This window comes from Anneissia japonica, unplaced genomic scaffold, assembly GCF_011630105.1.
Source record: "Anneissia japonica isolate Jap-2015-1 unplaced genomic scaffold, ASM1163010v1 scaffold284860_len1800451_cov186, whole genome shotgun sequence".
Classification (NCBI taxonomy): Eukaryota; Metazoa; Echinodermata; class Crinoidea; order Comatulida; family Comatulidae; genus Anneissia; species Anneissia japonica.
This window is the reverse complement of record NW_022706010.1, coordinates 1602868-1616786: the sequence shown is the minus strand read 5'-3', so window position 1 is coordinate 1616786 and position 13919 is coordinate 1602868. Positions and strand designations below refer to the sequence as shown.

The window sequence follows — 13919 nt, the reverse complement described above, 5'->3', positions numbered from 1 at the left end:
TTATGGTTCGGGAGAACCCCCCTTTTCTAGCAAACCCCCTCTTTTCTGGCGAACCCCCCTCTTCAAATTTCCCAAATAAGTCCTCCAACCCAACTAATGCACTGCAGACCCAACCAAACAAAGACCTTTTCCAACATATCTGCTTTTATAGCATTATTTAGACCCATAAAGCACAAAAATCCTCTTGCTTTGGGGGGTTTTGCCGACCCCACCGGGGCTTCGACCGTGTACCTCACGCCAAGAAACCACCCCCACCCTTGGAAGAACCTGGTTACGGGCCTGTTAATCATTATGCTACAAAAGCTCTGTTACAGCACTTCGAACCAACCAACTTAGATTGTAGACTGATGGTCCGGTAACTTTGTACATTAAGCAGTTTGTTGACTGCCTTTTCAGTAACCAACAGGTTGTAAACCTGGAAAAAAGACTTGGGTTAATCTCAACAGACTTGGTGCAGAATCCCCACCAAATTGAGAGCGTAAAGAGCCATGGAGCAAATCAGCAAACAACATAAATGAGAGGAGGTCCCTGGTTTGAAGATTAAGACCCTCAGCTGCCAAGGAAGATCTCCAATGATGACTCAAAAGCTGGTACTTAGCAATAATTCACTTTATTTGGGTGGTGGGGGGGGGGGCAACATTTCCGAATTTGTATCACTGACTGAATTGGATTGAAAGTTATAGCCTTTTAGGTTTTTTGATTTGAGTACGGTAGTCATCAATAATCAATGACAGTTTTTCTTCAATTATATATCCTTTATATAATTTGTGTATACAGTACATGAATTTATCTCCCTTTATATATATTGTGTATACATATAATACATATATGAATATGCAAGTGATAAACAGATGAGGGTGATTCATAATGATCTGTCTTATTTGCGGTACAACAAGATTCAGTGGTGGATCCAGAAATTTGAAATAAGGGGGCCTGGAGAGGGACATTCACAGGTGAAGGGTATATATTTCCTCAGCCCCACCAAGATTGGGCTGAGGTAAGAAAATTTATGACTATGGCACCTCTAGATGGCCGGAAATGGCACTCATAGACTAAAGAATTTAGTCGAATTTTCTTTTTTCGTATTTTTTAAATTTAATTTGGCAAATTTAGAGGGGCCCGGGCCGGCTGAACCCTCTTGGATCCGCCTATAAAGAACTACAGTAGTGTTGTTCAAATATGCATGCGAAAAAGTAATGTGAACGATCAGCTGTTTTAATCCTATTTAAATTCCCAAACGGTGTAATAATGACCCAGTTGGTCACTTAAACATGATGGATTCGCCAGAATGTTGACGAGCTGCCCGGTAGTAGAAATAGTGGAACCTAACCAAGAAGAGGAGCTGGCTAAGAATGGCCTAATTCTAGCAAGGACAGTAGTGAAGGTTGAAGACGGACAACTACCTTTACACGTTTTTACCCTGGTAAAGAACGACGAGTCCTTCGAGAGGGAACCACAGTTGGCAAGCTAACACCAATATTAGAAGACCAAATCGAATCGACACATACAGGAAAGGAGCCGCCTGTCAGCAGCGGACGAGTACCCGAGCACCTTAGTGATCTGTTGCAGCGGAGCGTGGCATCCATTGACGGAAATTACCACGAACAAGTTGCATCACTTTTGGCTGAATTTCAAGATGTGTTTTCTAAAGGAGATTACGACGTAGGTAGAACTGGCGAAGTAATACACCACATAAATGTTGGAACGGCACAACCAATTAAGGAACAACCCCGGCGCCAGACGATGGAGGCCAGTGAGCAGATAAATCAGCAAGTGCAGGACCTATTAGACAGAGGCCTGATTGAGCATTCGGAGAGCCCGTGGGCATCAAATGTTGTCTTGGTCACGAAAAAGGACGGGACGAAGCGCTTTTGCGTGGATTACAGGCGTTTGAATTCAGTTACCATAAAAGATGCCTATCCCATACCTAGGATAAATGACTCACTTGACGCACTTTCAGGAGCCAGGTGGTTTTCCACCTTGGACCTCGCCTCAGGATATTGGCAAGTTGAAATAAATGCCGAGGCGAAAGATAAATCAGCATTTGTAGTGCGTGGGGCCATGTATTCCTGGAAGGTAATGCCGTTTGGGCTGTGTAACGCTCGATCAACATTTGAGAGACTGATGGAACACGTTCTATCTGGATTTCAATGGGATATACTACTGGTGTATTTAGATGACATAATCGTGTATGGAAAACTGTAGAGGGCATAGATTTTCGCATGCCGGAGTGATGACTGACCCGGCTGAAATTGAAGGCATAAAGGAATGGCCTTAGGATTAGCCTCGTACTATAGACGTTTCATCAAGGGTTTTGCCTCAATAGCAGCACCACTGTATAAACTAACTGAGAAAGCCAGAAGATTCTCATGGGATACTGACTGTGCATATGGAAACGTTTTTGCCACTTTTTATTATTTGCTAGTCCAGCTATCACGAAAGCAGCGAACTGAGGTCAAACCAACCCCGCTGTACAAGCAGTTTGGATCGACCAATTAAAAACATTGGGCTTGTTTCATTTTCATTAATCTGTTACGTGATTCATTTTATAATGATTCTGGGAACAAGGTCACATTTTTTTTGGGTTATACTGTAATTAGTGGACGTTTTTCATTTTTTTTTGGGGGGGGGGTTGCGTACGCACCCAGCACCCCCCCCCCTGGATACGGGCCTGATTATGGGGTTAAATACTAACAAAACTCAATCTGCACAGTCAATATTCTTTTGTTAAAACTTGTATTTGAACATATATTTAACAGTACACATAGTACAATGTACAGTGAACAAATGCTGAGATCTCTCTTCCCCTAGTCCACACTTTCGTGTTGTCGGGATTGGCTTAGCTTTACGGTACACCCCTACGGGAATTTTCAAATGGTCCAGACTATAAATTGCATTTTTTGCAGAAATATCGCCTAATTGTTGCAAGTATCTTGTCTTGGGACATTTGTTTTTTTAATAAAGGTAACAAAAGGACACAAACAATCCAACTGGTAACTAAATTAGGCAAAAATACACGAAGAAAGAAGTCAAACACTGCGAACACAAGTCAAGTAAACAGAAGTATGACGTCATACCAGTGAATCGGAATATCACGCTTGAGAGATTTTTTGACCCCATGAGAGGAATCGTGGATTGGATTTTATATTTTCTTATTTTCCGATAAAACTACCCAACCAATCATACTAAGTTTTATATAAGCTTCATATTATATTCTCTCCACGAATCCTCTTGGGCCAATTCGAACAAACAAATAGTCTGTGAGTGAGGGAGTAAGAAACGAGCTCGGAACAGCCAAAAACCTCAAATTTCTTGAAATTCCCTATCTAAATCGGCGTGAGGAGCTATTATAAACCGGCGTATTCCGACAAAACTGTAGGGATTTTTTTCATTTTTTCTTCACGAATTGGTAGAATAATATTTTTTACAACATAATCTACTTGGGCCATTACAAGAAAATCCTAGATTTTATACCAAAAACGTACTTTTGTGAAAAAAATCCAGTTTTCTCCAATTGTTAAGGCGACCTTGGAGATCAAATGATACAACGTTTCCATATGGGGAGCTTTTGTGGAACTAAAGGTTCGATTAACAAGGTTACCAGTCTTGGCCTACCCTCTACCGGACAGGAACTAATGCTTCTGCACGAGCAGTACAAACAACCCAACACTCGCCTCGATGATATTCGTAGAGCCCAGCTGGAAGATAATTCAATGCGGAGAGTTATGGAAATCAAGGAACAAGGCGGGCCACAGCAGCCATGGGAGGAAATGGCTGGATTGAGCCGAACTGACAAATTATACTGGCAGATTTGGAACTTGTTGGAGGTGCGGGATGAAGTTTTGTATCGTAGGTGGGAATCAGATGACGGACATGATATTAGTTAGAAACTGGTCCTTCCAGTAGAGATGAGAGCGGCAGCTCTAGAAGAACTTCATGGGAGAAAAACCAGGCGGATATGTGGGAGTTGCAAAGACTACAGCTAGGGTAACACAAAGTTATTTCTGGCCGGAGATTCGCAGTTGGATTCGAACGTGGATACGGCAGTGTGATGCTTGCGCCCGAAGGAAATCACAACCCAAGAAAAAGAGAGCACCACTTCAGCAGCAGGCTGTTGGCAGTCCGATGGAGAGGGTGGCGACGGATATTACAGGTCCTTTTCCTGAGTCTGATAGAGGCAATAAGTACATACTCGTTGTTGGCGATTATTTCTCCAAATGGATGGAGGCCTACCCAATACCAAAATGAGAGGGCCGAAACTGTTTCCCGTTGTTTCGTGGAGAACTTCGTGCTGAGGTATGGTGTCCCACGACAGTCACACACTGATTAGGGGAGAAACTTCGAGTCGGATCTTATTGCAGAATTGTGCAAAATTCTAGGGTTAGGTAAGACACGGACGACACATTACAACCCGAAGTCTGATGGCATGGTTGAGCGGTTCAACCGTACCCTTGTAAACATGTTGGCAACCATGCTAGATCCACATCGTAATCAAAGAGATTGGGATGAACATGTACCATGTGCAACCTTCGCGTATAGATGCACACCACAAGAATCGACAGGGGAAACACCCAATATGATGGTGCTAGGGAGAGAAGTAGCCCTCCCTCTTGATCTAATGCTACCCACTACTGGAGCGACGGATATCGAAGTGAAGACCGATTACGTTGAGCAACGTCGGACAAGAATTCGTGCAGCTCAACGGGCGCGACAAGTATTGAAGCTTAGTGCACGACGACAAAAGAGGACATATGACCAGAAAGCGAGCAGACAGGAACTAACAGAAGGGCAGTTCGTGTGGCTGTACAATTCAGCCAAGACAATAGGCAAGTCTCCAAAATTACAATGCCGCTGGCAAGGGCCATATGCAGTGGTAAAGAAATTATCAGAGGTAACGTTCAGCATCCAGGAAGGACCAAGGAAGAAGTGCAAGGTGGTTCATATCGACCGACTGAAAGTCTATGAGGGGAAGCCTTCGCCATACTGGGGCACAGCAAGTGAAGCTGAAGCTAGAGACGAGAGGCCGGATATACAAACCCCAATTGAGATGGTCGAAACAACACCAACTGAAATTAACGAGTCGGCAGGCAGTAGTCAAGAGTTAGTTGACGAACCACTGGGTCCACAAATTAAGAAGAAGTAGCAGAACTACAAGTTAGTGGAAGTCCACCCAAAATCAACAAGGAATCAGAGGATGTCGTAACACCACCGACAGTTACTGTAGTAGAGCATAGTCGTCCTATGAGGTTCCCGAGGGCACGAAGAAGGCCCGCTCGCTACGACAAGTGAAAAATTTTTTGCACGGGGGGAAAAATGTGGGAGTCTACAGGATCATGTTTTGTTTATTATTTTGCTTCTTTTTTTTATTTTTTTATTAATTAGGCCACAGTTGAGATGAGGGGAGAACGTTCATACAGGTGCGATAACCTACCAGTACCAAATGTTAAAATACCAGTAACAAATTTCGAAGTACCACTGCCAAAGGTAGAAATACCTGTGCCAGAAGTGGTGGTGGCGCCAGCACCAGAGGCGGTGGATCCAGCAGGCGATGTGTTAAGTTTAACGCCTGAGTCAGCTTTCAGTCCTGTTCAAGAGGAGATTCCAAGTAAGGAGATGTCTTCGGCTATTGTACCAAAGGGAAAACCTAGTAATCTTCTCCGACTGTTGCAAATTGTGGTGCAAATATAAGCAGTGATTCGGAAACTGCCAGTGAGGGTGTGCCAGGGTCGCCGCCCCGATTCCAGACTAAGAGGACCTTAGTGGATTTAGAGGCTTTGTTGCAGGGAAGAGTGAAAACCGTGAAGGAGATTGTCTGCGAAACGGAATACCGTCACGAAAAGAAAGTTCGGGAAGTGGTGACAACAAGAGAATATACTGTGTTATAGTTCTAAAGACCTAATCGTCTGTTAAACTTAATCTAAATGGCAATTTTATTTCAATAATTATGTTGTGATTTGTTGTAAATTTGATAATGAATATTCAGTAATCTTATATGACAACTTATAATGATAATTGGACATTATGATTACTTCTTTATCTGAGTTAATTTGTCTTGTTTGTTTAAAATAAATGAGTTTCTTGCGTATCAAAGGGACCGATACATCTGAGGAGGGGGCAGTGTAACAAAATGCTGCAGTCCACCCCCTATTATAATTAGATTAGGCCACTCCCTAATGCTGGGAGCCGACTGGCTATCTAAAAATAGCTGGGTTGGGTTCTTGGACCCATTGCCCAAGACTTGAGCTCTGGATCTCATGAAGCTTAGAACTGGGAAATCCCGACGTTAGTGTTTAGTAAGTCGATCCGTATTATCTGACCGCCACAATATTAATGTGAACTTTATCTCATGCAATACCTTTATTATCTGCCTCAAACAACTGTGCATGCTCTTTTAGCAATGCTTGTAACTGGGGATGCGTACCCTTATTTATGCCTTTGTCATTTTGCAAACTATTTACTCTTCTGGCATCTAAATCTTCAGTTATCTGTTTCCACTCTAGTTTCACAACATTGAGCCAATCCAATACAAGTAAGGTAGGTTTATTATTATAGTCACTACATTAACACTTAAGTCATGTACTGTGTTCTGTTTGTCAACAACCTTACACTTAATTTTCCCAATTAATTTAAGTTTCTCACCACTGTACGTTTCAAGTGGGATTACATTTGGGACAATATCAATGTGACTGAAATATTTGCTGTAAGTATCAGTAGACATGATTGTATCATCAACCTGAGTATTAATTAGCATTTCCAGGTTTACATCATTTACACTTAGTTTGACTTTAAAGTGATTTCTATCTAGCTTAGTAGATTTAATACAAAACATTGAATGATCACTATAACTACTACTATTACCATTACCACATGTCTCAATTTCGTCTCGTTTCGCTTGGTGCACTCTGTATGGCGGTTCAACTGTGTCATAATTACTACGCGTATTACGCGTACTACACGTACTACGCGTAGTACGCGTACTACTCGTACTATGCGTACTACACGTACTACGTGTAGTAATTATGACACAGTTGTACCACTCACAATAAAATTGTGTCAAAACACCACGTGTTAGCATCATAACCATCGTAAACCAATTAGTTGTATAGCGCCACCAATTTACTGTACGTGTAACATCTAATATCTACTGAACTGCATCTAACATTATTTATAATTATTTATTTTGGAAATTACACCTTTACATCGATGGAACACATAGGAGTGGTGCATCTATATGAAGGCTATAATCTATAAAAGGCAAATTGGGGTGCGTGTGTCCGAGATGTTCTCCTTTGTTACTGAGCTGATTTCAACCAAATTTTCACTGAAGTTTCACATTTGAAAAATTCTTGATCAGCCCCTGCTGTATGTTGAAATGTTTAAGAAACAAATACATTAAAAATACTTTTTTGCCAACCCAAATAATAAAACGATGATTATTGAATAAACACAGGCTTGATCTGTAATGTACAAATATTTCTGTTAATTGTTTTAATGCTTCCATTAATTGATTCTGCTAATAAGAATTATGATGATGATTTCTCTCAATTCTTTAATGACATTGATTCAGCTAACGAGAATGATGCTGATGACGACGACGACAGCTACGAACACAGACGTTCAGTTTTTATTTCAGCTCCACCATAACACCAACGATGACAACTAGAGCACCAATGTAGTAGTAAAACTTTATTTATTCACGAAGCACAAATCAACAAATATAATGCTGTTTTTCATTGTGGTCGTGAGATACCGTACCTTACTTACAATTAACCTAGATTACACAGTACGCTACATAATCAGAAAGCAAAAGTTAAACACACAAATTAAATAATGTAGATAGAAAGTCAACAATTTAGTAAAATAAAAGTAATCTATACCTAACAAATGGCAAAAATAAATTATCGAAATGAAGAAAATCCACTCCACAAAAGTAATCTGTGAATTACGAAAAAGAATTGTAAAATGTATATAAAAAAAGCAAGTAAACATTAAATTAGTGATTTGTACAATGTTCATACTATTATACTTTGCTTTCAATTATTAATACATATGTGGTTCTTGAAAATACTGTACTTAAATTGATAGAAGACTGTACATCAGTGCCTAATCTATTCCATTCGATAGCACCACGATATGAAATACTTTTTTCACGATATGAAATACTTTTTTGTAATCAGTCTTTTGCGTTTAGTTTGCTTTGATTACCGCCGTCCAAAGGACGGGTACACAGCTAGTAATAGAATAATACAAAGAGGCAAAAATTATTTAGTATTGTCTTCTATGTTGTTTTTATTGTCTTTCCAAGAGCATAGGAATACGAAGATACATTTTTTTTTTATTATTTGGCCGAAAATGCAAACATTTTCATGAGCATAATTTTGTTCCACAGTATGCCTACAGGCCCATATTTCTTATATACAGATCAACAGGACTTATGACAGTATAGCAGAGGTTATGTGTGATACGTCTAGGCCCACATTAGCTTCTGATACTCCTGCATTTAAATTCTCTTTTTTGGGTCATTTTCCCCCTTTAGTGGGGTTCCTTAGACCCTTGATACTTCAAATTGGGATAGAAGCATGAAACTTGGTATACAAACTCACATTGGCAATTCAACAATTTTAACATTTGAGAGCATTTCAGATTTGACCTTTGACCTCAGAAAAATGCCGATTCCTCATAACTCAAGAAATATACGTCCTTCAAACATAAAAATAGTGGAAAATGATGGAGAAGTACTACTTCCTATTCAACTTTAATAGGAACATGTAGAAAACTGAATACCTTATAAGAGATATTTGCGTACTATGCCAGCCCTATCAGAAATACATGTTCACCGCTGTACGCCGGGAAAATAACGAGATATCCCATAGTGTTTTGATGAAATAATTGTGTGACGTTTATGTGACTATTATATTAGTTAAAATATACATGTAATACCAAATATTTTTCCAACTTATTTGAACATTTAGTGGGTCCACCTGCTACAGGCCCGTAGCCAGGGGGGATTTTTATGGTTCGGGCGAACCCCTCCTTCTCTAGCGAACCCCCCTTTTCTAGCGAACCCCCTCGAATTTTTGAATGAGTCCCACTCGGACGGAATATATGTTTTTGACTTACCTAGCATTAAATCAAAATTTAGCACCTAATTCATTATTTGGTCACCCGTTTTTAAATTGTAGCCTGCGATACAAGCCTACATTCATAGAATATCTCAGCTTCAGAAGTTCGGAGATTTAAATTGAACTCAACTCCAGCAAACCATGACTTTACGATGGCACTCATAAGAATGGCAAAACTTTGATAAAAACCCGGCTGCCGTCTCAACTTTCACTGGGCTTTGGCTGAATATAAGAAATGTACCAACCGTTAACGAAACCGGTCGCCGTCTACCTAGAGTAAATGGTGCCACCAAACGAAGCTAAAGTTTTGCGACTTAATCCACCAAATGCAGATAAAGTTTCGCGACTTAATCACCTGATTGTGGATTGTGTGGTCAGTAAATTCCTTAGCCATACTGTCCATAGCGCACACTAAACTATGTGCTGTTGGAGCATTTGTGGGAAATTGACTCTCCTTTTTTCCATCCCAAGCAAAATATTAATAAATCAACATGGTCCATCTCAGTCATCATAGCCAGTCACAAAATTAGGCTAGGAAGTTTGTTTTCAACAGTAGACACACACTACAGAACGGAGTGCGTCAAAACGAGTGTTTGTTAATTTTTAGTGATAAAAAGAATCATGAAACGTCCTAGAATAACTGACTTTTTTTGTCCGTTGTTGCAAAGAAGAAACGACAGATAGTCCTTCAAGGTGGGTTATTGATTTCAAAATCAATTAGCCTAGCCTAGATGTTGACTAGCTAGGTTCGCTCCTCGTTCATTTAGAGGCAGAATTATACCCCGACGACAACAAACCAGTATAGGCCTAAGTACAGCAGTAGGACGTACTACAAGTACTAGGCCTAGGCTTTTGTTGTAAAAGTTGAAGTGCGTGTACAAAATGTGCCATATGCCTATATTAAAAAAAACCAAAACATTTTGTTAATTATTATTGGTTGGCCTGGGACCGGGGCAGGCAGGCCAGCTTTACCGTCGAAAGTCCTGGAATTCGACGTTGACGTCAGTGCACATTTACAAAGGCCATTGATTAGAATGAAAATAGACACGCTGAATTTCGTTTTTTTTTTTTTTTTGAAAGATAGAATTTATCGAACATTTCTCTATATATGAACAAGATTAATATTGTAGAAATTTTATTTCTAAAGATGCATATAATTCATATTTCATTTGGCAGACAATAGATATTCAGGAAGAATTGTGGAATATAAGGTCAGCTAATGTTGAATTTGCGCTCCTCGCTGCAAGACACTGTTGTAGTGTCGTCTCCATAAATTTTGCCTTTTTGCTAAGTATTACATTTGTGAGACCTTTGTGATATTGTGTTTTGCTCCTGTTTGGTGATTATTGTTGTGTTCCTGTTTTTCGATTTTTGATATTTCCTGGTTGTTGCACATTTTTCAATTTTTATTTCATCTTGAATTGACCCACTTCGCTAGGACTGCCATTTTGATTTTTCGTCATTCTAACTCAAGCGGTAAACAGTTTCTGACTGACCAGAATGCCGCTGCAATACTCGTCTCTCAAACTGTTTGAAATTGGACTTAAGATGGTACGTACTCGTATTGCTAGAAACATTTGGAACACACTTAAAGATATTGGGATTGAAAAGGGCACTATACGGGGATGTAGTGCGGGAAATAAAAAAATTCGATCTATTCCTGTTAGAATTACACCAAGAATCGCCATTTTTAAACATAAGCCGACACGGAGGAGTTCCAGCCTAATTTGCATAACAACACAGGAGGAATGGATGCATCCTACACGGGTATTACGTAACAAGATAGTACAAAACGAATACAATAGCACACGTGATAACACAAGCATACCTAACGTCAACGAAGCTTATAAGACAAGTAATGCAGAAGAACTAGCGTCAGTAGTTAATGAAAGCGACCGAGAACCAGCCATGTCGGTATCTAGTCTAAGCAACTACGTCAGTAGTTGAACTGGATCCCTTCCAGTGCCTAAGAAGTAAAGGTGCCCACTTTATCCACCTCAATGTGCGTAGCCTACTCCCAAAGCTTGACGAAAAAAAGCTAATATCAAATACAACTAACCCCGCTGTTTTGCCATTACCGGAACTTGGTTGGACGAGACTGTTGACGATGCCGAAATCCTGGTTCCGGGTTATTCTATCATCCGAAAAGACCGTAGCCGTAATGGTGGTGGTGTCTGTATGTATCTTAAGAACAATTTATGTTTTGTAAATAGGACGGATTTAATCTCTGCCGACTTAGAAGCTATTTGGGTTGAATTCCGTCTGCCTACGTCCAGTCCAATTGTTGTCGGTTGTTGCTATCGTCCACCGAATCAACTTAATTTCATTGAGGTGTTTGAAGATACTGTTAAAAAAATTAGGCCCGATTTAGAATCAATTATTTTAGGCGATTTTAATTTTTGTTCTATTAAAGACCGATCCTATAAAAAATATAATGATGCTCTGAATTCTCTTAGTTTTGTAAATATAATTAAAGATCCTACCCGCATTACCAATTTAACTTCTTCTGCAATTGATCATATCCTATGTAATTCCAAAGATTTTATTTGCCAGAGCGGTGTCATTCCAGTTGGTCTGAGTGATCACTGCCTTATATATTGTACTAGGAACAAAATTAAATTTAAATATAATACCCATAAAACTCTCAAGATTAGATCACTTAAGAAATATAACATTAACAATTTTAATTTAAAACTTAAGACTACAAATTGGAACGAAATAATGTGTATTCCGGATGTAAATCGGGCTTGGTGTAAGTTTAAAGATAAGTTGCTTAGTATTATTGAGCAAGTTGCTCCTTTTAAGGAAGTGAGAATAAAAAATAAATCTGAACCCTGGTTCACTTCGGAAATTCTAGAAAACATTAAGAAAAGAAACAAAATTTTAAAGAATTTCAGTTTAAATACTAAGGAAACTGAACTTTATAAACAATATTGTTTGTTGAGAAATAAAGTTCAAAGGGACATTAAGAAAGCAAAATCTAATTTCTATCGCGATAAAATAAAAGAAAACAAAAATAATCCAAAACAAATTTGGAAATACCTTAAGAATTTTGGATATAGCCCCAAGAGTAAGGAAAGAAAGTGTTTTTAAATATTGATGGTAACGCATGTTTTAATAATTGTACTATAGCTAATAATTCAATTCCTTTTTTACAAGTATTGCCTCTAAGCTTGTGTCTGAAATGCCATTGTGCAATAATTCTATTTTTGATACTAGCTCTGAGCTTTTTAAATCTTTTTATAACTCCAGAAATGTTCTGCCAAGCACGTTTATCCTGTCCGAAGTTAATGAAGAGAGCATACTAGATGAACTCATCAAACTTAACCCGAGTAAAGGGCCAGGACTTGATAATCTTCCAGCCAGATTTTTAAGAGATGGTGCGACTATTCTAAAGAAACCTGTAACTTATATCATAAACTTATCTATCAGTAAAAATGAAGTCCCCAATGATATGAAAATTGCGAAGGTTTTACCTCTTCACAAAAAGGGATGAAAAGATGATGTGAAAAATTACAGGCCCATAAGTATTTTAGGTTGTGTGTCCAAAATCCTTGAAAAAATTGTTTTTAATCAATTTGAAAAGTACTTGTTTGAAAATAATTTGCTTTATAAATTTCAAAGTGGTTTTAGAAGAGCGTTTTCTACCGACTCAATCCTCATTCATCTAAACGATTTTATTAGAACACAGATTTCGAAAGGTAATTACATCGGTATGGTCATACTAGACCTACAAAAAGCTTTCGATACAGTCGATCACAATATTCTGTGTAAAAAATTAGTAACCATGGGGGTTGGGTCGGTCGAATGGTTCAAATTTTATTTTTCTAATAGAAAACAGATTGTTTGTATTGATGGTACCTTCTCTGAACCCCTAGAATGTACCCATGGAGTTCCACAAGGAAGCATATTAGGTCCGCTCCTCTTTAATTGTTACATTAATGATATGTCTATGTATTAATAATGAATGTAAACTCTTATTATATGCAGATGACAGCGCCATTTTGTTAGCTCATCGTGACCCATTGTACATTTCCAATAAACTAGGGTACAATATGGAACTATGCAACAAATGACTGGTCGAGAATAAGTTATCGATGCATCCACATAAAACGGAGTGCATTATTTTCGGATCTAAAAGGAAAATAAACACTATTCAAGATTTCAACATAAATTATAATGGACAGATCATACATAGCCGAGATTCCATTAAGTACCTTGGTTTACATATTGATAATTGTGTCTCAAATGATGAATATGTTAATATTATAATTAAGAAAGCTAACTCCAGATTAAAATTCATGTACAGGCAGGCTAGCTGCTTGGACAGGCAAAGTCGTAAACTTTTATGCTCTGCCCTAATCCAATGTATTTTCGACTATGCTGCCTCTGCCTGGTATGTTGGCATAAGTGTTTCTCTAAAAAATAAACTACAAGTAACTTAAAATAAGATCGTAAGGTTTATTCTGGACCTCGCCCCAAGAGCACATATCGGACAGAAAGAACTTTCCTTACTTGGATATCTTAATATAAGTGATAGGGTTAAATTTCTTAGGCTGGTTCATGCTTTTAAAATTTTCAATAATATGGATGCTCCTTATTTAGCTGATAATTTTATAAAGATTTCTCAACAACATTGTTATAGAACTAGAATTTCCAATGACAATTTTGTAATTCCAAATATTAAAGGCCTAGCTTCGAAAACGTTTTATTACAATACTATCAAAGACTGGAATGGTCTACCATCAAACATTAAGTGTATTAACAAACTAAACGAATTTAAACGTGCGGTAAAGA

At 38.6% G+C, this 13919-nt stretch overlaps 1 protein-coding gene across 1 annotated transcript; it reads left to right on the top strand.

Moving 5' to 3' along the window:
- The first annotated feature begins 4426 nt into the window (after positions 1 to 4426).
- On the top strand, positions 4427 to 5143 carry LOC117105992. The gene has a single exon (XM_033247295.1). It carries the CDS (start codon positions 4427 to 4429, stop codon positions 5141 to 5143), a length of 717 nt encoding a protein of 238 aa, XP_033103186.1.
- Positions 5144 to 13919: the final 8776 nt, after the last annotated feature.